General features: G+C 36.9%; 1 protein-coding gene across 1 annotated transcript in view; it reads right to left on the minus strand.

The window, feature by feature from the left end:
- The window catches only part of dgkq (diacylglycerol kinase theta), a 36,130-nt gene that overhangs the window by 6,572 nt on the left and 2,473 nt on the right, over positions 1-27,085 (minus strand). Inside the window, exons 2-15 of the mRNA XM_079893470.1 lie at positions 23,798-23,877; positions 14,739-14,838; positions 12,342-12,427; positions 11,346-11,471; positions 9,333-9,489; positions 8,142-8,216; positions 7,960-8,060; positions 7,601-7,815; positions 5,404-5,494; positions 5,032-5,086; positions 3,925-3,986; positions 3,601-3,751; positions 1,586-1,624; positions 54-169 (exon numbers count right to left, since the gene is read on the minus strand). Of these exons, the coding sequence (XP_079749596.1) occupies positions 54-169; positions 1,586-1,624; positions 3,601-3,751; positions 3,925-3,986; positions 5,032-5,086; positions 5,404-5,494; positions 7,601-7,815; positions 7,960-8,060; positions 8,142-8,216; positions 9,333-9,489; positions 11,346-11,471; positions 12,342-12,427; positions 14,739-14,838; positions 23,798-23,877 (1,454 nt within the window). The remainder of the gene's footprint in view (positions 1-53; positions 170-1,585; positions 1,625-3,600; positions 3,752-3,924; positions 3,987-5,031; positions 5,087-5,403; positions 5,495-7,600; positions 7,816-7,959; positions 8,061-8,141; positions 8,217-9,332; positions 9,490-11,345; positions 11,472-12,341; positions 12,428-14,738; positions 14,839-23,797; positions 23,878-27,085) is intronic.

Below are 27,085 nucleotides of genomic sequence, written 5' to 3' on the forward strand. Positions count from 1 at the left end.
GCACCCACTGAGTGTCACTATTAGATTTATGGCTTGGTAAAAAGATGTTGTACCATGATCTCAGGTATGACAAGCGAGTAGAGCTGTTTGCCGCTGGTGCTGATGTCTTTGGCCAGCATGTAGATCCTCTCTGCCTCTGAGAAACAGCTGATCTGCAGAACCACAGCACCTGAAAACAGCACACCAGCTCAGTTATGCAAACACACTCACTAACACCTGCTCAAACCTGGGACACAATTATTTTTAGCTCTGAGCACAATTATTTTTACCACCTATCATGATATGATGGAACAAGACTACGCAAATCCCAATGCAATCCTTTATATATACCAGTTAAAAGGTTTTTTTAAAAGATAAAAATGAACACTTTTTCCAGCAAAGATAGGCTATGTTAAATTGATTAAAAGTGACAGTAAAGCCATTTATAATGTAAAAAAAAAAAAAAAAAAATTGTATTTCAAATAAATGCTGTTCTTTTGACAACAAAAAGAAAAAAAAAAGTGCAGAACTTTCAACAGTGTTAATAAGAAATCTTTGAGCAGCAAATCAGCATATTAAAATAATTTCTGACATATATATAATAGAAAACATTTTAAATTGTAATAATATTTCACAATATTAGTGTTTTGATCAGTATATTATAGATTTATTATAAATTAATTGATTAAAATATATATAAATAATAGTAGTATATATTATATATTTGATCATATTACATACATATTATTTTGTTTAATTATGATAATATTATATACATACTGTGGGATTACAAATTTAAGAATCGGTTTAAGATCTGCTGGTCTTATGTCCTTACATAACATAACTTGAAAAACTAAGGTAGAGTACATTGAATTTAGCATTTAAGGTTATGATGATGATATAACAATATATATATATATATATATATATATATATATATATATATATATATATATATATATATATATATATATATATATATATATATATATATATATATATATAACACCTGAAAGTTCTTACATCAAATTACCATTTATTTTGCACAATATTTACTTGAGGGAAACACAAGGGGAACTACCACTTCTATTTACTGGCCACTTTGCACCATTACATGCCCTTTGCACCATTGTTTACTAGTGCATAGCCAACGATAGAAAATAATAACGAGTAGAATAGTAATAGCTCTAGGTGTCAGAGCTTGTGTGTTAACCGCTACATACTTCAAGACCTCCACACAAACCAACGCGCCGCTGCGACAACATTATAAATGCGTTCAAAGCATTAAAGCGAGTGAGCCAGTGGGCATGTTGAGGATGACTGAGAACAACCGGCAGTTCGGAGCGTGTGTGTGCAGAACAAGGGCTTTCCTTTACAGAGCGCTGACAGTAGGCCAGATCATGGCCCACGGACACAGCGAGCGGTCTGTTCTGCAGCATGCACCAGCGACCTTCAGTGTTATCAAATAAAGTCATGCAGTTTAGTTGTACTCGGAACAAAGACGGACATTATGAGTCGCCTATAATGGAGGGATGCATTTCCTGTGACGAGGAAACAGGCCGTTCTCCCACAGAACCCTGTGATTTATGGATGTGGTCGCTCTTACCTTGTCCGTCGTATACGTGAGAGATGGTGGCCAAGTGACCTGGGTGGGGAAGAGAGAGAAAGAGAAAGAGATATGTTAGTGTTAACCATGCAATCACAAGAAATTAGAGCCCGACCGATATATCGGCAGGCCGATATTATCGGCCGATATTAGGCATTTTCAAAACTATCGGTATCGGCATTTATAACGGCCGATAAATGAATATTTCAAAAAATAAAATAAAAACGCACGAAACACCCTTCAACCATGTTATGAGTGTTGGCGTTGTATAGTTTGTCCACCAGAGGGCACTCTACACCGTCCCTGTTGGCAACACTCGTGTATAACGCGCCACACATTCTGCAACCTGCTGATCCAGCCAGAGTCGGGCAGAGAGAACCGCGAGTGAGATCATCGGTGAAGTGTGTTCATGGTGAGTTGGTAACGACTCACGAGACATACATTGCTTGAATAACAATTAAAAGAACATCCCTATCAGTTCTCTTAACTCAAATAAGGATGACAAAATTCGTGACTCATGTCCAGTTTTGCTGCGGTTAAATAAGCCGAGAGTGAAGCGGAACAACGCGACGTAGGCTATATTCACATAAAATGTTAACACTGCAGTTCACAAAAGTTTATAATGTGCATGTGCTTTAATGCTTTGTCGGTTAAACATTTAATTTTAAATGCTGATGCGCTGTTCTAACGTGTGCGTTTCTCAGCGCGTACATGTGAAGCTCACATGCACTAAAAGCCTTTCTACCAGCGCCTGGATACTGGACTAAGTTATCTTTCGAGTATTATTGTGCTAATACTGTTAAATACACACAAGATTTACATAAACAAAGTCGGTTGTCTAAAGTGAAGGCAAAATTGAGAGAAAATCTGCTTGTCAAATGCGTGTACATTAGACGTGTCGTGCTCAGCTCTTAAAGAGACAGTAGCAATTGTAAACACATTGCCGCTTGTCCTTAAAGGGATAGTTCACCCAATAATAAAAATGATCTCATTATTTACAGGCACTCTAATGTTGTTCCAACTGTATTAATTTCCTTCTAATATTTTTCTAATATTAATAGTTTGAAGAATGTGGGTAACCAAACAGTAGCTGGTCCCCATTGACTTCCAAAGGAGAAAAATATACTATGGAAGTCACTGGGGTACATCAACTGTTTGGTTACCCACATTCATCCAAATAACTTATTTTCAACAGAAGAAAAAAACAACTTGAGAGAGTAAATTATGACAATTTGAATTTGTTGTCAATTTGAATGTGAAATTGTTGTTTTTGTTCAAAGGACTAAACGTTTAGTCTTAAAAAATAAAGAAAATCTTAAGTTTGTATTTTTATACATTTTATTTATCAGAACTTTAATATATTTTGATGTTCCTCTGTTCTGTTGTGACAATAAAAGAAACAAGTTTCTTTTTAAAATGCATTATCATATTATTTTAGTTAAAACTAATAAATAACTACAAATAACTAATGTTAGGGAAATTTGTTAATGTTTTGTTGCGCGTTTCTGAAAAAAAAAAAAAAATATCGTCCGATATATCGGAATATCGGATTTTAAAACCAACAAATATTTGTACCGGTATCGGCCTTCACAATCCTTTATCGGTCGGGCTCTAGTACCCATCAAAAGTTTGTACACACCAATTGTAAAGTGTGTCCAAACTTACTGTACTATAATACACATAAATAATATCGGCCGATATATCGGTATCTGGCTTTTTTTTATCGGCATCGGCGCCCAAAAATCCATATCGGTCGGGCTCTACAAGAAATCATCAGCTGTCACTATATTATCTGCTCTAAACCCTCTCAGCAGTGCGGCGTCAGGCATACTTACAATGAGTACACAAGATGACTTATGTCAGAGTTATAGGTCAGCATTGTTTGAGGACAATTTCATGGAAAGATTAATATAATCCAAAGAGATTGATGGGACGAACGGCTAAAATCCAAAGGATCGCAGCAGTTTAAATCTTGAGCTTACACATCATTCAAGCACACAGATGTGCAGACTCACTTTTGACGGCGAGGTGTTCGGATAGCAGGTGAGCGTATTCCTCTTTGTCGAGTTGTGTCGGAAAGCCTCCCAAAATCAGATTGACCTGCACCATTCGATTCCTGCTTTCCTCGATGTAAAACCGCGTCTGATTCATCTGTCGCAACGACGTCTGAAAGTCACATGCTCAGAATCAGAGTTTGAGACAACCGAGAAGCTCTCACAAGATGTTTTCCACAACAAGCTCACAGACACTGTAAAATTTGCATGCTGTGCTTATCAGGGCTCATCACCTTGAGTGTTTTCCAAATGCCAAGCAATATCAGCATGACCCGCCCCACATACCTTCCGTGTCTCCAGCAGTTTGTCCAGTAAAAGCTCCTGACCGCTGAGGACTTGCCTTTGAACTGAAGATGGGTAAGAAACACAAGGTTAGGATATCATGAAACTCTTCCACACTTTTCGAAGCGGTTCTATATGTTGAAAGGGGTTGAACCAAAATCCCTTTCATGATGCCAATCAGATTCTCAAGGTACTTGGAGAAAATGACATCAAAATCAATTCAATTCAATTCACATTTATTTGTATAGCGCTTTCATAATACACATCGTTTCAAAGCAGCTTTACAGAAAATGCACAATTTAGAGTGATCTGTTATCAGAGGTAACTGTCTAAGTTATGTATATCAGAAATGTACAAATACAAATGACACAGTTAGCTAAAAATGTATTAATTTAAGGCAGAAACAATTAGCTCATTGAAGTAATGAATACTTGTTTGTTAACAAATGAATATGACAAAAAAAAAAAAAAATCAGGCACATTACATTTTTGCCATTACGGTCTGTGTTTGTCAACTGTAAAATATAAATAAATAAATAAAATTCCTTATGAAAATATACATTTTAATTATTGTGTGCATATACATATTCACATTAAATGTTTTGGCTCAACATAACACATTTTGATTAGAAAATCTTATTCTCTAAATCTTATCCTCTAAATCTTATCTTACCACTGCAAAATTAGCAGTTTCTCTGGAATTATTATTTATATGTATCTGTTTGAGTAAAATGAACATTTTTGATTTATTCTACAAACTACTGACAACATTTCTTCCACATTTTAAATAAACATATTGTCATTTAGAGCATTTATTTGCAGAAAATGACAACTGGTCAAAATAACGAAAAAAGATGCCATGTTTTCAGACCTCGAATAATACAAAGAAAACAAGTTTATATGCATTTTTAAACAACACAATACTAATGTTTTACCTTCAGAAATCAATATTTAGTGGAATAACCCTGATTTCCAATCCCAGCTTTCATGCGCCTTGGCATGCTCTCTATTAGTCACCCCTGGCGTTAAATAATAAATCCAGAGAAACTGCTAATTTTGCTGGAGCTGTATAATATAATATATATATTATAATACATGTAAGAGAACTTACCTTGTTTGCTGCTCATGAAAACTTCTACAAGGTTAAAGTCAGCAGGGTTTTTATTCTATAGAAATTTGCAAAAAGAACATGAGGATTAACATGCAAATTGTGCATAAAAAAATTTACTATTTGCATTTTAGTAAGAATCTATTGTGGTATTTGCCTGTGCAAAAGCTGCCACGGAGACACAAGGGTGTTACAAGCAGTTGCTATGTGGTAGGCAAAATATCAGTTTAAAAAAAAAGCAACAAAAAAGGTTGATTGTTTATAAAAGTAATGGCACACATTTCCACGTGTGTTTTGAGACATCATCAACATTGTGGCACAAATAAGTTGTGTGTCAGTACATGCAGGATTTTTGAGAAGTGAAATCCAAGTTACCTGTTTTCCTAGTTGTGGGAGCACTTCCTTTATGACTGAGTCTACCATGCTGCTTTTCCCAGCAGTCACTGAGATGTAGGCGACTCCAACCCTGAAACACAAATGTGAAACCCAACAATGTTCCTCATTACACCATAATTTGAAAACGTAAAGCATCGAAAAACAATCCATCCCATGATTTACCAGCTGTGTGGCACTGTATAAATCATCCACTGGTCTGCCACTGAAACTTCAGACAATGTTTTGATTTACTGTAGTCAATATTACATAAGAACAAAAACTTTTGATTTTGGCACTAACTGGTTGCATGTGTTAAACCTGACTCAATCCCTCCCTGACTCAAATCTATGTTAATAAAACATAAAAGTCATCATTAGTTCCAGACCCATGTTAACAAACCAAAACGCCTCATCTAATGAAAACATCAAGCACTTGAGTGGCACTGCTCTTCTTTTTAAGAAATCGAAAGGTTCCCTGATGAGTTTTTGTAGGCGATGAGGGTCCATCAGCATTTGTGATCCATTTTCTGCTGGCAAGGCAACTGTGTCACCTCATCTCCGTGGCAACTGGACACACAACAGCAAGACTCATCAGTCGAGCAATGCGTGTTTTGATGGGTTTCATATACACTTGCCCTCGATGACTGGTACACGACACAACTATTGTCCATTTCCTTGCAATGCCTGGTGATGATATATGGTTTGTTTGGAGAAGCGAGGGGATTGATGTGCCATAAAACCCTCAGATGAGTAAACTGTAAGCTAGAACCTCCATTCTGACGCAAGAACTGAGCATCTTTATGATGTGTTTATGTAAATTCCATTTTCCATTCTGTTCTGCTTACCTACATAAAGCTAACTTCGTCTTCTAAATAGGGGTGTGGGATATGTATTGTCTACGATAATTTATACCATGGTCTGGGTGAATACTCGATTCTGATTGGCTGCAGGGTGTCCATTAAAATGTGATAGAGGACACCTAGTAAATAAATCATCAGGCATAACCAGGGAAACCAAGTTATTGTTTGTAAAAACTTTAGATTTCGATTGTAAAACTAATTAAAATATAAGTTTTATATTAATGGACTTTGGCGGAGGCAACCGTCCTCCACGCACGCCTCGCCGTCGTCCATTAATACCTGACAATGGACACCTCGTCGGGCATTAACCCTTACATAAAGTACAAGCTGACACTGAGTAGCCTATTAGTATACAGAACGCCCTCAAAATTCAAGATGGGTGCCTCAAATGCCTCTGTATGTTTTAGTCTTAACTATATCATATGACATAAACATAAGCAATATCACAAGCAAGCGTGCTGTTCTTCTCAAATATCAGCATGATTGCAAATGTGAAATATTATGGTTTAATCATTTACTTTCTTAATACACATTACTGGTCTAATTGTGCATGAGTCATGACTAATCATATCTTTTCAAAATATAATAAAAAATTAAGAAAAATAAAATAACTAAAATGACTAACCCTTAATTAGAACGGCTGTGGAGTCAATAGAGTCAATAGGTTTCCATTAAAGTCAATGTGTGTATTTTCACTGACTGCGGAACGGCTGCGTTCCGACTCCGGCGATCCGGAGTCCTCCGGAGCAGATACGCAGAGCTTCTATTTTTGCCGGATGCCGGAGAGCTCCGCAGCAATTTAGCACTTATATTGCGCGATCATACGTGAATTCGCCAGATCTCGTGGGTCCTCGTGACTTCAGCTGTCAGTCATGGCCGCAGCCGTTCCAGAACAAATCCGGACCTGGTGGGTACTGAAGGACGACGGAGCACGGAGCCGATCCGCAGCCGCTCTGCAGTTGGTGGAATTCCAGGGTTAGCTTTCCAGCTGATGTCACCAAGTCTTCTCATTTTCGAACCATTTCCGAACAAGTCTTTTCAAGTCCTTGTATATAAAATCAAGGTCCATTCTACATGTTTTTCATATTCAATTTCAGTTCAAATATATTGGATTATGGAACAAAAATGTGGTGCGGACACCGTTTCATGTTGACTTTAAATACCATGCCACAGGTGCTGTTGACAGAACTTGAATTAAACCTGAAATATTGCTTTAAAGAATTTGTCTCCTCTACATTCTTGTACAGTTCCTTGTGAATCAATATATGTATGGCAGTCGGACAACACTAAACAAAACGGCAGCGCATGATGCACTAAAAAAGCAGAAGTAGAGCTCACTTGTGCCAGCTGGGGTAAATCTTCACCACCTCTGTTTCTTTGGGTTTTGCTCTGAGCACCAAGGGATCAGACACCGTGTCTTTAAAAACGGGCTTGTTGTCTGGGGTGCCGTTACGGTTGATGATGTCATCTGTAAACAGTCCCTGTTGGCTGGAACTCTGTAGCTCATAATCCTGCGGTTCATCTGGGATGTAGAACGCCCTGAGCGCCGCTTCCTGTCACAACCGGAAATCAGAAACATCAGAATAACGAATGTTATTCAAGCATGATCTTTATAAAACACTTTTGATGTATATATTCATTGTAAAATGTATACATTGCAATTCTGGTGAAACCTGATTAGGGAAAAAACATCTCACCACCACTTCCTCATTCTTGATTATTCGAGGGATCGAAACCAAGCGAAACTGATTGCGCTTAGCTGCATCGTCACCATCGAAAACTTTCAGCGTCTGTTTACCTAGGCCAAAAGATGGGAGATTACTTTGGGTGCAAGTGTGATTACCATTAGCCATGATGTCATTTTTGGACAGTTTTGTACCCGTGTCAGGTGACCCCGTGGACTGTGTCTCCTTTGATGTTACCGGACTCGTAGTATCGACATCATCTAGGTTATCTGGAGAAAACACACTTCTCTATGAGCATTTACAGACATGTGATCTTGTTATTTGATATTCAAAGGTGAATAGGACAGTCTAACAATGAATTAAAGGGCTAAATTTTAATTTCCCAACCATCTCATTTTCAAGGCTTACACATTTAATGGTAGAAAACAGTAATTAAAACGGAAAAGAATTATTGTGCTCATTGACATTGAAGAAATGTTCTGGGTTCAATACAAGTTCAATACATCTGTGACGTGCAGTCGAGTACCAAAGAAAACAATTGTGACATGCATCCCAGTTTGTAAAAACAAGCAAAAATCATGTGTTCAGTAATGGAAATCTATAGGGCACTGCAGCGGGATATTCACCACAACATTTCTAAAGTACAGCCACAAGACTTACCGATTATGGATGTAATCATAAGACTTCCAATCCAATATTATCACTGTAACTTTCACATGACACATGCAAGGATACCAAAAAGGTCTGAATAAAAAGAAAAAAAAATCCATCTGTCTAGAGTTCCGTAACAAAAAGTATAATTTAGCCAACTTTTAACTTTTGAACAGTGGTAAGATAGTAAGATATTTTTTTCATGCTTTTGAAAGACATTTAATGTTCACCGAGGATGCATGTATGTGATCAAAAATACAGTAAAAACTCTAATACTGTGAAATATTATTATAATAGTATAATTATAACTGTTTTCTATTTTAATATTTTTTTAAAATTTCATTTATTCCTGTGATGGCAAAACTGAATTTTCTCATTCAAAGCTAAATCATTCTAATATAGTGATTTGGTGATCAAGAAACTTTTCTCATTATAATCAATGTTGAAAACAATTGTGCTGCTTAATATTTTTGTAGAAACCTTTATTCTTTTAATGCGTCCTTGCTAAAAGTATTAATTTATTTATTTTTTAAATCTTACCCCAAACCTATATTTAAGTGCAAACACATTTTTTGCTCGTTTTTACCACCTTGATGAACAAAATGTCAAAATGATTGTGCTAATGAAGCCACAGATGCTGTGCACAGAACTTGTTGTGAATCAGAACATTTCTTTAACTTTAAGGTGTATGCTCAGATTTCAGGGATAATGGGAAAGTGTCTAGGCAGCATTACCCATCTCGCCGTGCTGGGAATTCTCTGAGATTCTGTAACAGTGCATCTTGCTGAAGTTCCGCGAGCAGATCCACACGCAGCTGGGGTGAAGAATCATGTTCCGCAGTCGTCCCAGGGTGCACTCCGGGGACATGATTATGTAACATGACGCATGTGCCTGCAAACATATAAACACAGATAAGCTCACAAGCTACAGTACAGCTTAATGACAACTGCAATTTTTCTAATAATAATGACAACAGATGGTTCATTTATTTATCCAAAGCAACATATAGGGACATTGTTCCTGTATTAAGGGCGCTATATTAACCAGGGGTTAAGTGGCTTGCTGAAGAGCACACTCATTCATCCATTTGCAGGGTTTCTACCAAATAACCTTTTGGTTACCAGTCCTGATCTTTGACCACTAGACTACACCACCCTGGCTAAAATAAAATAAAGCTACAATCTTGTGTGTAAAGTTCTTTTTTCTTGTGTCTATGTTCTCAAAATCCCTCAAAATCCTAGAGGTTTGTGCTTTCAAAGTATTAGAGCTGCAAACAGCCATTTCAAATATAGACCCTGAAGCCTCTGTCCTCAAAAACCTTTTACTCAGAAGCTACTGCTTACATCATCTAATAACCTACAGCTACAGTACATGCTGAAAAAATTGAGAGCTGGAGAGAGGATGGAATGGATGCTAGTGTTCAGAGGTACATGTTGTGTTAGCTGGAGTGCAGTAGAGTATTTTATTTAGCTCCGGGTGCTAAAACACTCTAATGCAGAAAAAAAGTGGAGAGTGAGCCATTGGTACAGTATGTAACTCTATTGACACAGTGGCTCTCTTGCAAAAATTGCATCTTCGATGTAGGCAGGTGACTTCTAAGTCAGCATCCTAACTAAAATGGAAACTCATAAGTGAGTGATTTGGAACATGGCCATACAATTAGTGCAAAGTGGCTGACTCAACAACTGATTTAAATACAGGTATCACAAAAGGTCTAACAACAAGCATAACTTAACAAGCATTTCTTATAAACCAGTAAGGGTCAGTAAGATTTGTTTTCTCTTTGATAGAAATGAATGCTTTTCTTCAGCATTAAATTGATCAAATGTGATATTAGACAATTGCAATGTTAGAAAATATTTCCATTCCAAATAAATGCTATTTCTATTCATCAAAGAATCCAAATGAAAATGTATCACAGTTTTCACATAAATATTAAGCAGCACAACTGTTTTCAACAGTGATAATAATTAGAAATGTTTCTTGAGCAGCAAATCAGCATATTAGAATGATTTCTGAAGGCTCATGTGACTGAAGACTGGAGTAATGATGCTGAAAATTCAGCTTTGCATCACAGGAATAAATTACATTTTATAATCTATTAAAGTACAAAACAGTCATTTAACTATTCATAAACGAATTATTTAAAACATTTAAAACAGATTTTTATTCATACTCTTAAGTACATTTCTCTCGCATCATTCATCAGTCATCTTGGAATAATTTTTTTATTTCAGGTCAGAGTAATGCATTCTGGGATTGCCTTCGCTGTAAAAAATATAAGAGATGTTGTCTTAGGATCTGGAAAAATAAATATCTGAAGAGGCAGCATAATTAGGTTGCATACCTTTTGATGCCATAAAATGGTATCTATAAATGGAAGCATGATTGGTTTTGAAACAAAAGGCAATCTGGCAACAATCAAAATTAAGAAACCAGGCCAGGCAACAGAAAAAATAGCCACTGCCAAGATGACAGAGGAATAAAAACTTTTTTCCTGCATTCAACTTTGACCGAGTACAACTTTGTGAGTGCTGACAGGAGATGCATCCCACATTGCACCTGTTAAATAATTGATCAATTCTTTCAGACATGACAGCCTAAAAGCCCACTCACCTTCATTCTAATGACTAAATAATGAAGCTGTTTGTGTGATGAATACAGTCGACAACAGGCAAACTGAAAGCGTTGAATGCTAAGACAAGTAAAGTTTGGGTGCACTGTAAAAACGAGAAATAAACACTTACCGTAACGCCACACCACTCACATCTCATGCCAGCCAGGACGTCTGAGGAGCTGCAGGTGCGACGGCATAACTCACAACGGGCACCTGAGGACATGTTGCCCTCCCGCCAGTGATGCTGGTACGTGTCCTATCAGAGCAGGAGGAGATGATGGGTTAGGAAAAGCCATGTGGTCAATAACACAATCTAGAGCAATAATAGAGATGTGATTTACCCAGGACATGCTCCTGGATCAACATCCTAGTTACACTTTTTGCTGGGGTTGAACAACATTCTTATCAACCAATCATTTCCCTCTGAATTAAGCGGTAATTTAGAGTTTGATCTATAATTAGAAATGATCTAATTATATAATTCTAAGTAGAAAGGCAGCTGACTTGTTGCCTTGCAGCCCTATAAATAATGACTATACAGGCAGCGTTTGCGCACGAAGGTACCTCGTGAGGTAGCATAATGGATTCATGATCTACAACAAATCATTGGTAGGCTAATAACTAAGCAAATATTGAATTACTACAATAGTAATTTCTCGCAAGAAATGACATCAAAAGTGGAAAATGTTGGCCAATAAAATACATTTACACAAACTGACCACCAAATACAACTTTCAGATACAATCTTTCTGTTACTTAGCTCAAATGTCACAGAATGGAACGCACAGGATTGTGGGATATCAAAGGCAGCGACGGATACATCTATGCTGCTTTCAAAAATTGAAGGCATTTTTTTTAAGCCCTCAAGCGAAACTCCCAAATGCGTGGACAACAATAACGTTGTGCAATCACAAATAACAATAAGTAGGCAACATGTAGTGTTAATCAGTACTGATGTAATTAAAATCTACCAAACAACATAATTTCAAGCGTGAAGAAAAGCTCGACAAGCTATGAAAAATTCAATTACTTTTCAAATTGAGGTCAGACATGCTGGCTTTAAATGTCAGGTTAATATATCAGTAGAAACAGAAGGATATAGTGCAGTCCTGCTTCTCATACTCACAATGTCTTGCCCTCCATCTTGATGAGAGAAGCGACAATCGCTAACACTGAACGGGGCACAGTCGCTGTGGACGTGCAGCTCACACACTGAAAGACATGTGAGGTAAGGTTATTGAAAGAATAGGGAGTGTCTTTATGTGGTTTATCCACTAAGCAAGCATCATCTGAGGTGAAACAGTTGGTATTTTCATTTTATTAGCACAGGCACTATTAGTACTGCCTGTGAGGTGTTACAGGCCTAATAGAGGGAAAAGCCACTTAATTCATAATATTGTAGCAACTGTTTAAGTGTGTGTGGGAATTAAAGATCGACTTTCCTTGTGAGCTTCATTTGTGCCTTTTGTATGCGAGAGAGGAAGAGAAATAGTAAGAGATTTGGAGTGTGATGTTTTTCTTTTCAGCTCAGTTCTTAGAATTCAGCCCACTGCAAAAGGCCATTCTGATATTTCCATGGAAACAGCAGCTTTCCAAACAGGAACAGCCAGCACAGACAAATGAGCAATGACAGAAAAAAAAAAAAAAAGGAAAAAAAAAAAAGACCAAGACCAAGGGTTTGGGGAAACAGAAAAGGTTTTAGAAGAAACATTGAGAGAATCTGATTATTAAAATAAGGGAATAAGTCCTACTGTGGTGAAAATCAAGCTTTTAATGTTTTTTTAGATGTCTATGTGGTGTTTTAATATGCTTTAAGACAAACCATGTGCAAATTCATAAGTTAACACCATTGCTGAGTATTTTCTTCTTAAAACTGCAGTGAACCAAAGACAGTATCAAAAACGCGCTTTGAAATCGCTGGTGTTTCTGACGTCACAAACTACCTTGCAACCAATCAGGTCAACATGTGATCGTCAACGAGCGGATCTCTGAGCCGGTTCGAGTGAATGGAGGCGGGGCTGAAGCAAGGGTGTAGAGTTACATTTAAGTTATTTTAAGGCATGAAAAAAAAATTTCAAGGAAAACAAAAAAACGATTAAATATGTTGTTTTGGTGATCAAAGATGAGTTTTAAGGGATAAAATTATGGACTCCAGGGGTCTTTAAGATATTCACAACCCTGTAGAAAAAAAAATCTATCTGTACCTACTTTTGTCCTTTAAAGGAGCTATATGTAGAATTCAGAAACGCGACACCAGTGGCTGTTAATTGAACTGCAGCCAGCAACTTGATACTTGTGCTCGCACTTGTGCACACATAACGTATAAGAGACATGATTCAAGGTCCCGGTATAATCACAGCGAAGTGCTTTTTTGTTCTTCGCTAAAAGGCACACTATGCAGTTTCCATTTTTCTCAAACTGCGACCACTAGAGTCGCTGTGGAGTACTTGTATTTAACGTTACTGTCGTAAATACCACTCACGCAGAGCTGTCGTTTTCTTTTCCTTGACTCTTCCGACCGCGCTTTCTTTGTTTTCTTCGTCGACTCTGGCATGATTCACGTCTGAAATGCGTGCTAGTGTCTTCCATAGAGGCTGCTTCATATGTTGTTGATGTATGTGACGTCGTGACGTAAAGCAAGTCGTGATTCTCGCGAGATTTGTCAGGGTGCCACTCTGAAACTTGCACTGCTGGTTTTGCCAGAAAACAGTATCCCAAAACCTCTCTAAAACTAGCAGAACAAATCAGCCTGATCAGAAAATCATATTAACGTGCATCAGCAATGGAAATATCTAACCAAAAGCAGCTGATAGGCTTCAAATAGACCATATCATACAGCTTTCTAGTAATTTTGGTTATTTTCCCAGAAGATCACTTCTAAGTCAAGACTATAATTTAATTTAACGTGAACATTTTCCACCCCCTCTCTGACTCTTAGAATTAAACAGGCTGTTTTTGGTACTACAAACAAAATGAGATCACCCAAATATGTAATTTCTGTCCTCATGTTGTTCCAAACTTATTCAATGGAACACAAAGATATTCTGAAGAATGCTGGTAATCAAACAGTTTTGGTGCCCATTGACTTCCATTGTATGGACAAAAAAAACCCCCAAAACACAGACATTTCTCAAAATATGTTCTTTTAAGTCCTACAGAAAAAAAGATACAGATTCGGACGACATGAGAGACACAAAATGTTCATTTTTGGGTGAACTGCCGCTGAAAACAAAAAATTGTCATATGAGCCCAAATTAGTTTAGGTCAGGGATGGGCAACTTCGGTCCTGGAGGGCCACTGTCCTACAGAGTTTAGCTCCAACCCTGAAAAAAATCACCTGCCTGTAATTTTCTAGTAATCCTGAGGACCTTGATTAGCTTGTTCAGGTGTGTTTAGGGTTGAAGCTAAACTCTGTAGGACAGTGGCCCTCCAGGACCGAAGTTGCCCATCCCTGGTTTAGGTTATTATCAACACTTTGTTTATTCTGAATTTATAACATCCTCCTTCACACACACTCACACACCTTCACAGCGCAGAGCCGAACTGCCTTCCAGATGCTTCCGGCAAACACAGCAGAACCTCTTCTTCTGACCAGCAGGACCGAAGCAATGTGCTACAGGAACCTGGACCACAAACAAGGAGAAGCATGATTAATAAAATCAAATCTTCAAATGCAACGAGGAAACTTGTCGGTGTTCGTTATTACAACATGTCACCTATTCAAGTCGGAAAGTAGCCTTAACAAAATTATAGCTACATCTGAATTCAAAATATAATTTCTATTACTATGCATCCGTGGTTTCCCATTTATACGTGAAGCAAACTGTGAAGGTTGAGAGATTAACACCATTCGTGACAAATTTGCTTTCCACTAACTGATCTCTATACAGATTATAGATGCATCTTCTATATTATAGATCAGTGTTTCCGGTTTCCACCATGTTTCAAATAGACATACCCCTTCTAACTTGTATCATCTAAAAAGTTTCCCACAGTTTCGCTTGGTCATTCATGTGCTTACAATTGGTAATGACGATATTTCCGACACCACTTGAATGGCACGCTGCCCTGATCCACACTGAAACTAACTTACATAATTGTATTCACATTTCATTCACTTTAGCGTATCAGTATGTTTCAATGAAGGTCAGGTCCACAAGAAATCTACACCCTACTCAGTATAGATTGGAAAGTTGGTCATTCTTCATTTAAATTAGTCATTCAAATAACTTGCCAAATCATACTATTAGTCACAAATCAGACATCACTAATGGGCTAGTCATGTATTAGGGAGCAAACCGGCAGATCTGTGCTTCCATGTGACATCACTTCCTATCTGAGTGGTGTGAATGGTGGGAAAGTGCGCAGATGCCCGCACTTCCTTCCCGTCTGGGGGAGGGAAGTAGAGAATTTTAGGATTTAAATAGCTGATTTCTTTTCCCTTTGACCTCATGTACCACCATTGTAGACCACAAATAGACAGATTTATAAATATAATAGAGTAAGGTTTCAATGTACAGTATATGTCTTAATGATAAATTAAGGAATGGGAAGTACCGTATACCCCTACTAAGCATGGCCCATATTTAGATGTACAGTAAAGCACATTACGATAAAAGTGAACATAATACAACACTGAAACCTAATCCTTCCTCTGAAAGCGTTAGAGTGCATTCAAGCTTTATATTTAAAAGTGTTTAACCTGTTTAACCAAACATATACAATTAAACGCACTCAAAGAAAGGGTGAATGGCCTGAGAGCAGTTCTCCCTTTCCTTCCAACAGAGGCCCTCTTTACATCTAACAAGCAATTGCATTTATCGAATCACAATGACCACTTCGCCTAAGTTTAAATTAATCACGGATCACTTAAACTGCATTTGAATCATTATTGCATACAACAAAGAATATGTAATATGCAAATAAAAAATGAATCAAACCGAATCATAAAGAATGTAAAGATTACCACTGAAATGGATTCCAGCTAAATGACATCCAGTTATCTGGAATATGACTCAAATGTGAGCCTGTCTGGAACTATCAAAGACCTGTAGCAAGATGTTCTGATATAGTGAAGAGATGTGGTGACAAGTCCCAGCCCATCTGTAACGACTGATTTCACGGGAACACATTGTGAATTACACAGAGGATTGTGACAGAAACGAGGGAGGAGAAGTCAGCCTTTCTGCCATCTCCTTCCCATTCTCTCACTCGTGATGGGCGGCACTGTGACTCTGGATACATATCTCCAGGTCTTTAGTTTGGTTTGGATTGATGTGCAGGTTTGTAAAAAATTATACAAATATTTTGGTGGGGTGGTGAATTAGTGGTTAGAAGTTTTATGTTACCAAACCAAACATCTAAGGCATTTTGGGTAGTGAGAGTGAGAAGCATCTGGAGAGCCATATCTTGCACTGCCTCCATCAAGCTCTTGAGCTGATGGTCTCCATTCGCATACTGAAAGTCATGCTGCAAAAAAACAAACAAACATCCTTTTAATTCCCCACACACAGGAAAAACTCCCTTTAATTGACGGAAAACTCCCTTTAGGATGTCTATGCTGCTGAACATTTCCATAAAGCATTCTTAAAAGTGAAGTGTGTCATTTTTCCACATCCCAGTTTCTCCTGCCCCAGTTTAAAATGCAGAGAAACTATTAAAGGAAAAACACTGTGGCACAATTAAAACACTGCTAAATTTGTTCGAGCATGTTTTTGACAGTTTCTTCTGCTCATCATGCCTGCATTAATTTGATCAAAAATACAGTAAGAACAGTATTATTACCGAAATTTAAAATAGTATGTTGAAATGTTAAAAAAAAACTTTGTTGCTTATAAGTTTTGTGGAAATCATGATGCATTTTTTTCAGGATTCTTTGACAAATAGAAAGAACAGCATTTATTATACATGTTTTTACTGTCACTTTTGATCAATTTAATGCATCTTTGATGAATTAAAGTATTAATTATTAGTAAAATGTATTAAGACTCCTGATCTAGCCCTAAATGGTCCATATTAGCATTAATACTGTATGTACCCTTAACATACTAATATGTATTCTTTAGGGGTAGATAGCTACAAAGGTGTCCAGTGACAATTTGTGAACATAGTATACAAGCACTGCAAAAAGGCAGGGGACATTGACTCCATTTCTGTGCTGCTAGGCATACCTGTCAGCTTCAGTGAAAAATTAAAGTGACATTAAAAGGGCAGACATTCACACGACAGCACACAGCTCAGTGAACGACGGGATAGATTAGGTGTTTTACTCAAGATTTGAATTTATGGCTCGGAAATACAACGAAAAATAGCTTGACCTTTGCTCAAGCAAATCAGGATATTTAGATGCTTGTCAGGGTGCCAGAAATCGAACTCGCTGATGTCTGTGAGCTCACAGACAAGGAGCAGCTGTTTAAAAGTCTGGACTGCCTTACATTTTCATAACGCTGTGAAATGTCACGAACCAAAATATGACCACTGCACAGAAAATACCTAAACTCTAGGGACAAAAAAAATGTATAATTCCACATAATACAGAGGATGATATGGTGAGGTTTTGTGGAGGCTAAGGTACTCAAAATCTCTGCTGATGAAACCCCGAACACGCGTGCGCGCACACACATACACACACACACACACACACACACACTTTGCATGTGTCCTTGAGCTGCGGCCCATCTCTCCGTCCTGCAGTGGACACATCCTTACTGGCTCTTGCCCTCCCTAGGGAGTTGCTACAGCAGACTACAGAGCATCCTACCGGACATGACCTCGTTTCCTGTTATTAACCGCCATCTCTCTGATCCTAAAGGTGATTGGCTCCTGTAAATGGCTACTGCTGAGGTAGCCTACTCGGCTCAGAGTCCTTTCGGAACAAATGGATGAAAATAAATTATGCTCATTATTGCTAAAAAGCAAACTGTTTGTTCTTGAGTTCTGGATGAGAGATATTTAATGCTATTCACTCTTTTTTGCTGTTGTTTTGGATGGTTTTCAAGAGTAATATTTATATTATAGATTAAGATTCATAATTCATCAAACTGAAATTGTGAGTAATCACTTTAAAGACTAAATTAAATAATAAAAAAATGACACTATTTACTTCCTTAATAAATGTCCTTGCAGTGCTGTTATTGGTAACTAAAACTAAAACTATTAAAAATTGTTTTCAGGAATTGTTTTGTTTGTTAATACCTTAATGCCATGTCAGCTACGATGGCTATATTCATGGCGAGTAAAAAAAGTGAAAGACATAAAAAGTTACTAAATATATAAAAATATAAAACTTTTCAGGGATTGAAATAACACTGAAATAAAATAAAATAAAATAAAATATACTTGAAAAAAATTAAACGGAAAAAAAACTATAATATAGCATATAAATAATACTAAAAGAACAATGGTATCACTGTTTATAATTCATCGGTGTATGACATGTTATACTAAAAAAAATATTTTTTAATAATTTCATTCAATTTACTTTCTCTAGTCCACACCTTAAATTACCTATTAATTCCACTAACATTAATCAAAGCTGTCCAAACAGGGAAACATAATATTAACCAATATTATAAGAGCCTAACAATGACAATCCTCAATCAAAACACTTAAGTTCCAACCAAAATTATGTCCACTTCCACTATGCCAAACATTCTGTTTCACGTGGAAATACGTACCATTCCAGAAGTTAAATGTGTTCTGTGCACATGAAGTCTTCAATTATTAGTTTATTTTAACTACATTTTTATCCACAGAAGTAGAAAGACGACTTTCTCAAGTCTTAAAGGACATGTTCTCGACTTTCAGTAATAACAGTGTCGAATAGCTGCGACCGTTGTGTTTGTATTTCCTCAGATGCGGTTCAGAGAGGTTGTTGAGTAAAGGTTAATGGAGCAGTTGGCTCGAAGACTGACTCACTCCTACACCACCCACCCACCTACACACACGCACACACACACACACACAGAGCTAAGAAAAAAAGTCTTCAGCCAGTACAGAAAAAGTCCACTTCCTTTTCAAACTGAATGCATCACTCTTAAAGCCTAATAAACTAGAAAAAGACAATTAAAACACTGCATTTATTTTCTTGTTTTGTCTCTTCATTCATTATGCATGAAGGCAAACTTCCAGTAGGTTCTCTGAGGGCCCGTCTTTGATTCAGACCGGTGGTTTCTGTTCCACCTCATTATCTTTTGGTTTAAATTAAGTTTTGCTGTGGCATGGTGCTTGACTCGGCCTCCTGTCATGCCCTGAGGCCGCTCTGATGCGATTGGCCGGTCAGCGTTACCTCTTTGCCGTTTGGCTAAAGCAAGGTGGGTTTTGCTGGGTGGGAACTCAGCCCTGATGTGGCATCAGCACATTGAGAGGATGCAATTTCTAAGCATCTCATGTGGTTACTTTTTCGCTAGCTTGTAACCAGCAAGATGTGTTTTTTTTTTTACATGCTAAATGTACATCCTGTTTAAAAAAAAATTAAAAAAAAAATTTAAAAAAAGAGCCAGATAAATCCCAATTATTACATTCCAATTCCACTTAATTAATCATTATTTAAATGACAAATAAATAAATAATTAAATGCATGGACACAAAATATTGATTTTACAATGTTTTTACGAGTTGTAAAATCAATATTTTGTGTCCATGCATTTAATTATTTATTTATTTGTCATGACTTCCTGTCGCGTTGTGGTCTTTCATGAAGGCCAACTGTCAGCCAGGCTTTGATAGCAGCTCATCTAGCATTGAGCTTCAATGAGCATCTAGCAATGAGCATTTTTTTCAAGAAGTATTTCATTTCATTTAATATTTATATTTTATTTTATTTCAGTGTTATTTCAATCCCTGAAAAGTTTTATATTTTTAGATATTTATTAACTTTTTATGTCTTTCACTTTTTTACTCGCCATGAATATAGCCATGGTAGCTGACATGGGATTAAAGTATTAACAAACAAAACAATTCCTGAAAACAATTTTTAATAGTTTTAGTTTGTTTATATGTATGTGTGTGTATATATATATATATATATATATATATATATATATATATATATATATATATATATATATATATATATATATATATAAGTGTGTGTATATATATATATATATATATATATATATATATATATATATATATATATATATATATATATATATATATATATATATATGTATGTATGTATACAGTGAGGAAAATAAGTATTTGAACACCCTGCTATTTTGCAAGTTCTCCCACTTAGAAATCATGGAGGGGTCTGAAATTGTCATCATAGGTGCATGTCCACTGTGAGAGACATAATCTAAAAAAAAAAATCCAGAAATCACAATGTATGATTTTTTAACTATTTATTTGTGTGATACAGCTGCAAATAAGTATTTGAACACCTGAGAAAATCAATGTTAATATTTGGTACAGTAGCCTTTGTTTGCAATTACAGAGGTCAAACGTTTCCTGTAGTTTTTCACCAGGTTTGCACACACTGCAGGAGGGATTTTGGCCCACTCCTCCACACAGACCTTCTCTAGATCAGTCAGGTTTCTGGGCTGTCGCTGAGAAACACGGAGTTTGAGCTCCCTCCAAAGATTCTCTATTGGGTTTAGGTCTGGAGACTGGCTAGGCCACGCCAGAACCTTGATATGCTTCTTACAGAGCCACTCCTTGGTTATCCTGGCTGTGTGCTTCGGGTCATTGTCATGTTGGAAGACCCAGCCTCGACTCATCTTCAATGCTCTAACTGAGGGAAGGAGGTTGTTCCCCAAAATCTCGCAATACATGGCCCCGGTCATCCTCTCCTTAATACAGTGCAGTCGCCCTGTCCCATGTGCAGAAAAACACCCCCAAAGCATGATGCTACCACCCCCATGCTTCACAGTAGGGATGGTGTTCTTGGGAATGGTACTTATCATTCAAAAACAAAAAAGTTCTATTTTGGTCTCATCTGACCACATGACTTTCTCCCATGACTCCTCTGGATCATCCAAATGGTCATTGGCAAACTTAAGACGGGCCTTGACATGTGCTGGTTTAAGCAGGGGAACCTTCCGTGCCATGCATGATTTCAAACCATGACGTCTTAGTGTATTACCAACAGTAACCTTGGAAACGGTGGTCCCAGCTCTTTTCAGGTCATTGACCAGCTCCTCCCGTGTAGTTCTGGGCTGATTTCTCACCTTTCTTAGGATCATTGAGACCCCACGAGGTGAGATCTTGCATGGAGCCCCAGTCCGAGGGAGATTGACAGTCATGTTTAGCTTCTTCCATTTTCTAATGATTGCTCCAACAGTGGACCTTTTTTCACCAAGCTGCTTGGCAATTTCCCCGTAGCCCTTTCCAGCCTTGTGGAGGTGTACAATTTTGTCTCTAGTGTCTTTGGACAGCTCTTTGGTCTTGGCCATGTTAGTAGTTGGATTCTTACTGATTGTATGGGGTGGACAGGTGTCTTTATGCAGCTAACGACCTCAAACAGGTGCATCTAATTTAGGATAATAAATGGAGTGGAGGTGGACATTTTAAAGGCAGACTAAATGGTCTTTGAAGGTCAGAATTATAGCTGATAGACAGGTGTTCAAATACTTATTTGCAGCTGTATCATACAAACAAATAGTTAAAAAATCATATATTGTGATTTCTGGATTTTGTTTTTTTAGATTATGTCTCTCACAGTGGACATGCACCTACGATGACAATTTCAGACCCCTCCATGATTTCCAAGTGGGAGAACTTGCAAAATAGCAGGGTGTTCAAATACTTATTTTCCTCACTGTATGTATGTATATATATATATATATATATATATATATATTTAAAAAAAAAGACATTTTATATTTAATTTTTTATATTTTTTATATTTTTATATATATATATATATATATATATATATATATATATATATATATATAAAATATAAAAAATTAAATATAAAATGTCTTTTTTTTTTAAATGTTGCCTTGGCACCTAACTGAAATAAATAAGTTTAAGTACTAAAATGACTAAAACTTAAACTTATTAAAGCTATATACAAATAGAAAAAACTAATACAAATGACAAAAGCACTTAACAAAACTACTAAAACTAAAATTAAAATAAAAACTGTAAATAAAATAAAAGCTTACTCAAAATAAACTAAAATGACAATGGACAAACACTAAAACAATATTACATTATTATAATATATGCAATTATTAATTTTTAATATTTTTTTTCTATGGACTAGTTAGCTACTGCAAGACTATCTGTATATGAAGACTGTGGACTGTGGAATGATACAAAATGCAATAAAGTAGCACTAGAGCTGCACGATTCTGGATAAATTGAGAATCACAATATTTTTGTTTCAAACTGAGATTACGATTCTCCAAGGATAAAGAACGGACAACTAAAACAAAAACAAAAAATTCTAGAGGTTCTGACAAAATGTTCATTACTGCAGTCTATTTTTTTTTAAAAAGTCAAATTAATTTTAAATTCTCATTTGTGACTAACCAATCAGAATCAAGTATTCCAGAGCAAAGTATAATAAACCAAATTAGCATGCCAACACAATATGTTCATATCAGCAAGGCCACTTCTAAAATTCACAGGGATCGGGACCTGCATCAAGTCAGTACAATGAGTTTATCAACTCTAGATTGTGTTTATAATGAGTAGTGAGTACAATGGGTCAAAAAAACTTCCGGTCTAGGCTGATAGCACCTCATCTAGATTGCTAGATGAGCTGCTTTCAAAGGCACAAAGGCTGGCTGACAGTTGGCCTTCATAAAAGACCACAACGCAACAGGAAGTCATCAGTAATTCATTATGAAGGCTGGACAAAGGGTTACACTGACTGCTGTGTCACTGAGCAAAACAGCTCCAGTCAGTGTATGAGGACTAAATTATTTAATGTAGATTCAGGACATAATCCACTTCCTGTTTGTAATGCAAAGCCACGAAGACGACAGGTAAGCATCAACTGCAAATTAGGATCTTCCTTGCATGATCATACCCTATGAAACGGTTTGATCATTCTTCATTAACAGCATAATTGTTCGAGACTTCATGTCCTGTATTATCAGAGCATCCATCCAGCATCCTCCTGATCCCTCAATAATGTTGTTAGTGGGATGTCCGAGTAAATAAACTTTGCCTTATGTGTTTAAGTGTAATATTCACAGTGTCTTATCTGGATGAATGAATGAATGAATGAATGAATGAATGAATGAATGAATCTCAAGTTCATGTCCAAGTAACATATATATTACAAAAAATATGAAGCCTAAAAATGTATAAATTTTGCATCTATATGATTGATTTTTATAGTAATAATTATTTTTAAGAATAATTTTTTTTGAATAGTGATTCTTATTATATTTTAGTTATGAAAAAAATACATAATATATATGTTTGCATTACAGTAATGATTTTTAGTTACAGTAACAAGAATTTTGGGAAAAATGTGTTTAATTGTAAAAAAAATAAAATGTCAAAATGCAAAGAAAATGAAAGTGAATATAATCTTTTTTCTTTCATTTCTTAGAGATTTCCTCACATAGTTACTGATGTTTGTCTGTTCTGTCAGATGTTATGTGTGGTGTCACTCACCCGAACTTGTGTGGGAGCCATACAGGAACACACGGTCCTGACGTGCTTCAAACACTTCTCATGTGACATGAAATTACACACTGCAGAGAAAGAGAAAGAGAAAAAGAGAGAGATTTAGTGCATGCCACAGAATTATGGTGCCAAGATATGCAGGTACAACAGCTTTAACAAAAAGAAAACTTGCCATTCTTTTTCAGCAGTGAATTCACAGCCATGTCATCATAATTTTCACAATTTAGAGCCAATGTCACTTTGTATTTTGTAAACAAACAAATCATCTATAGCACCAAGAGAATTTCCAAAATAGCATTTGTAAACCGGTTTCCCACACCCATGTGCCACTCTTGAGGGGAACAAAAACAAGAAGATCTGCCCCAAACTCATTTCATTTGTTGAGTGAGAAATAGACTCGTTGGACTGCTCACAAAAACAAAGTAATGCTTATAACTCTAAGAGAAGGTCAATCTATGACTGGACAAAATTTCATGAACATTTACCGCTCAAGAGAACAATTTGCACCAAAGACAACAGTCTCTATGGTGGTCGGTGACTGCAGGATCGCTGCGTGCCCAATTTATGCTGCTGTCAGAGCCCACTTTGGCCCTCAGTACAGACTGAACCTCACTGATGCATTTGTTGGTTTTTCACGCTTACCAGAGACAGGAAGTGATCTCACTGGCCAGGCTGAGCTCCTCTCACTATCACAACCACAAGAGCAAGGAAAACATTCTAAAGTTTAACGTACCACAGCTAAGGACAGAACAAAGACTGTTCTGTTTACACATTCTTAATCAACACAAACATCTGTCATATGAGCACATGCAACTGTTTTAGAAGGCTGCATTTTTGTGAAGTCTAATACGCAAAACACTAGTGACAGTCCATTTAGACAGGGTTTCCAATGTTAATTCCAAAAAAACAAAAAAACAATTATACTTTTTCTTTAACATTTTCTCCATTTAATTTGCAATGACTAAAATTTCAATGTCAATTCTGCAACTGTTGCATTAAAGAGCTATCTGTGCCCGATTTGACCCGTAAAAATGAGTTTAGTTGGTTAAAAAAACTTTTTGACTTCAATGAAACCATTTTTTTTTACGGTAGACCAAATATCTTGGCTGAAACAGAGATAAAAGATACTTTGACATAAACAAAGAATTTTGGCCATGAAATTATTCAGTTCTAATCATATTTAAATAGTATTGTAATAAAGACCTTATTCAGAGCTGCGCTTTGTCTGGTATGAAAGCGAGGCTGTGAGGGATAGACTTACCGTCTTTTCAATGGCATCCGCTGTAAAAAGATGTTTAAAGCTCCTAGATCACTAATCATTTTCCACAGCTCATATTGTTTGGGGTTTTTTTGTCCACTGATATTTCTTGGAAAGATATCTTTGCAGTGTTCCGTCAGCAGAACTATCAAAAAACACTATTAAATAACAGTAAAACCCACTGAAGAGATGCGTCTATCCCTCACAGCCTCGCATTCTTTCCCGTTAAAAATCAAAGATGGTGCTGCTGTGAATAAGGTAATAGTTATGCACAATAGAAATACTTATTTTTTTAATGAGTAAAAAAAAAGAAAAGTTTTTCCTTTACATTTGTTAATTCAAACAATATTTTAAACATTGATAGAGCCTAATGAACAACCACACCAATTGAAAAAAGCTACTGAAGCATGCAACTTTTGAAAGCATAAGATCCCACCCTCCCTTCAGAGCTTCTACAAAGCCACGCCTCCTTCAAAACACATGAACACTCAAGGCCAGAGAGTCTGCAAAGCATCACGAGAGACGACGTTAAATCATAACATTACAATATTAATGAGAGTAAACAACTTTGATCTCTGACTTGTACCACCTGACTGCTGCAGATTTATTTTGGTGTTGATAGTGTTGCATAGAAACGTATAAATCCGAGTCCGAGAACGCGAACAGCTCCGAGTACAATGTCACGAGTTGCCATCTTGTAATCACGGTTATGACATGGCGTGAACACAGAAGGAAATGTAAAAGGTGGCTGCCGCTCTGCGTCTGTGTCTACAACTCTGCATAGCCTTACGAAACGTGCTGATGACTTGTGATGTCTGCGGGAGCAGGTGCATGGAGGTATGGGAATACAGGTTGACAGGACATCGCATCAGAACGAATGTAATGATTGGACGAACGTTTTTTTTTTTGGTCCTGAGACCTGAATGAAAAAAATGGGCCAAGCCCAAAATGGCTAACCACTAAGCTTTTAATTGTCTTAACCACAAATGATTGTTCAGGAAATTAGCAGAATTTAAGTAAATGCACTACTTAAAAAGCCATTGCTGTCTTAGAAAAACAAAGACAGAATTAATTTTTTGGCAGGAAATGTGAAGTTGTGTGTGAAGTGATGAATCACAATGAAACACAAGTTGCATGGTGATGCTCCAGAGTGGTGTCTTCAAACATCTGGTGAGAAATATGATAGTAAAAGCATTTCTACCACACAGAAGCATGGAGGAAGTGTGTCATTGTGTGCGGAGGCTTTTAGCTGCTGGTATTTGTGAGCTACTTCACTGTGAAAAGTCATTTAATGCTTTGGTGTACAGGAGAATATTGCAGAATAGCTTGCTTCCCATGGATGAAAAGTTGATATCTAAAGAGGAATGATCAGATGTTAGTTTTCAACAAGACAATGCTCGTGCTCAAACTGCAAAGTCAACCAAGAGGTGGCTTGAGAACAAGTCCATCAGGCTAATGTTTCACTTTATCTACAGTATTTGTGCAATTCTTGCTAAATTCCTGACCAGTGATTTGTGATTAAAACCACTAAAAATTGTGCCATTTTGGGGTTTGCCCATTTTTTTTTAACCCGGGAGTTTATGTAAAAAAAAAAAAAAAAAACATATATATTTAGACCAAACTTCTATTATTGATTGCTATCAGGATGTGAAGAGAGTTTCAACCAGTATAACGAGAAGTTTTACGTACATCAGCATTATATAATTCGACCCCTACTAGTCATGTCTTACATTAATAGCAACAGTAATGAATATACAATGACATGAATTCATTAGTCTGAGCCTGGCACGTTCCTAGTCTCTTCACCAGTGCAATCAACACACACTGAGCATTAGAACATAGAGCATGCATGTGTGTTTATGTTCTGCTCTCGGTCTGTCTAGCTACAGCATCCAGTCTGCCGCTTTGCTCCATTGGACTATGTGTTGCCATGCCAACCTGGAAGAGTCAATCACGACTTCACTGCAGCACATTACGTAACAGAAACGTCTCATTTCTGCCTAACTCTGCCTGGTAAC

This window comes from Squalius cephalus, assembly GCF_949319135.1.
Source record: "Squalius cephalus genome assembly, chromosome: 14".
NCBI lineage: Eukaryota > Metazoa > Chordata > Actinopteri > Cypriniformes > Leuciscidae > Squalius > Squalius cephalus.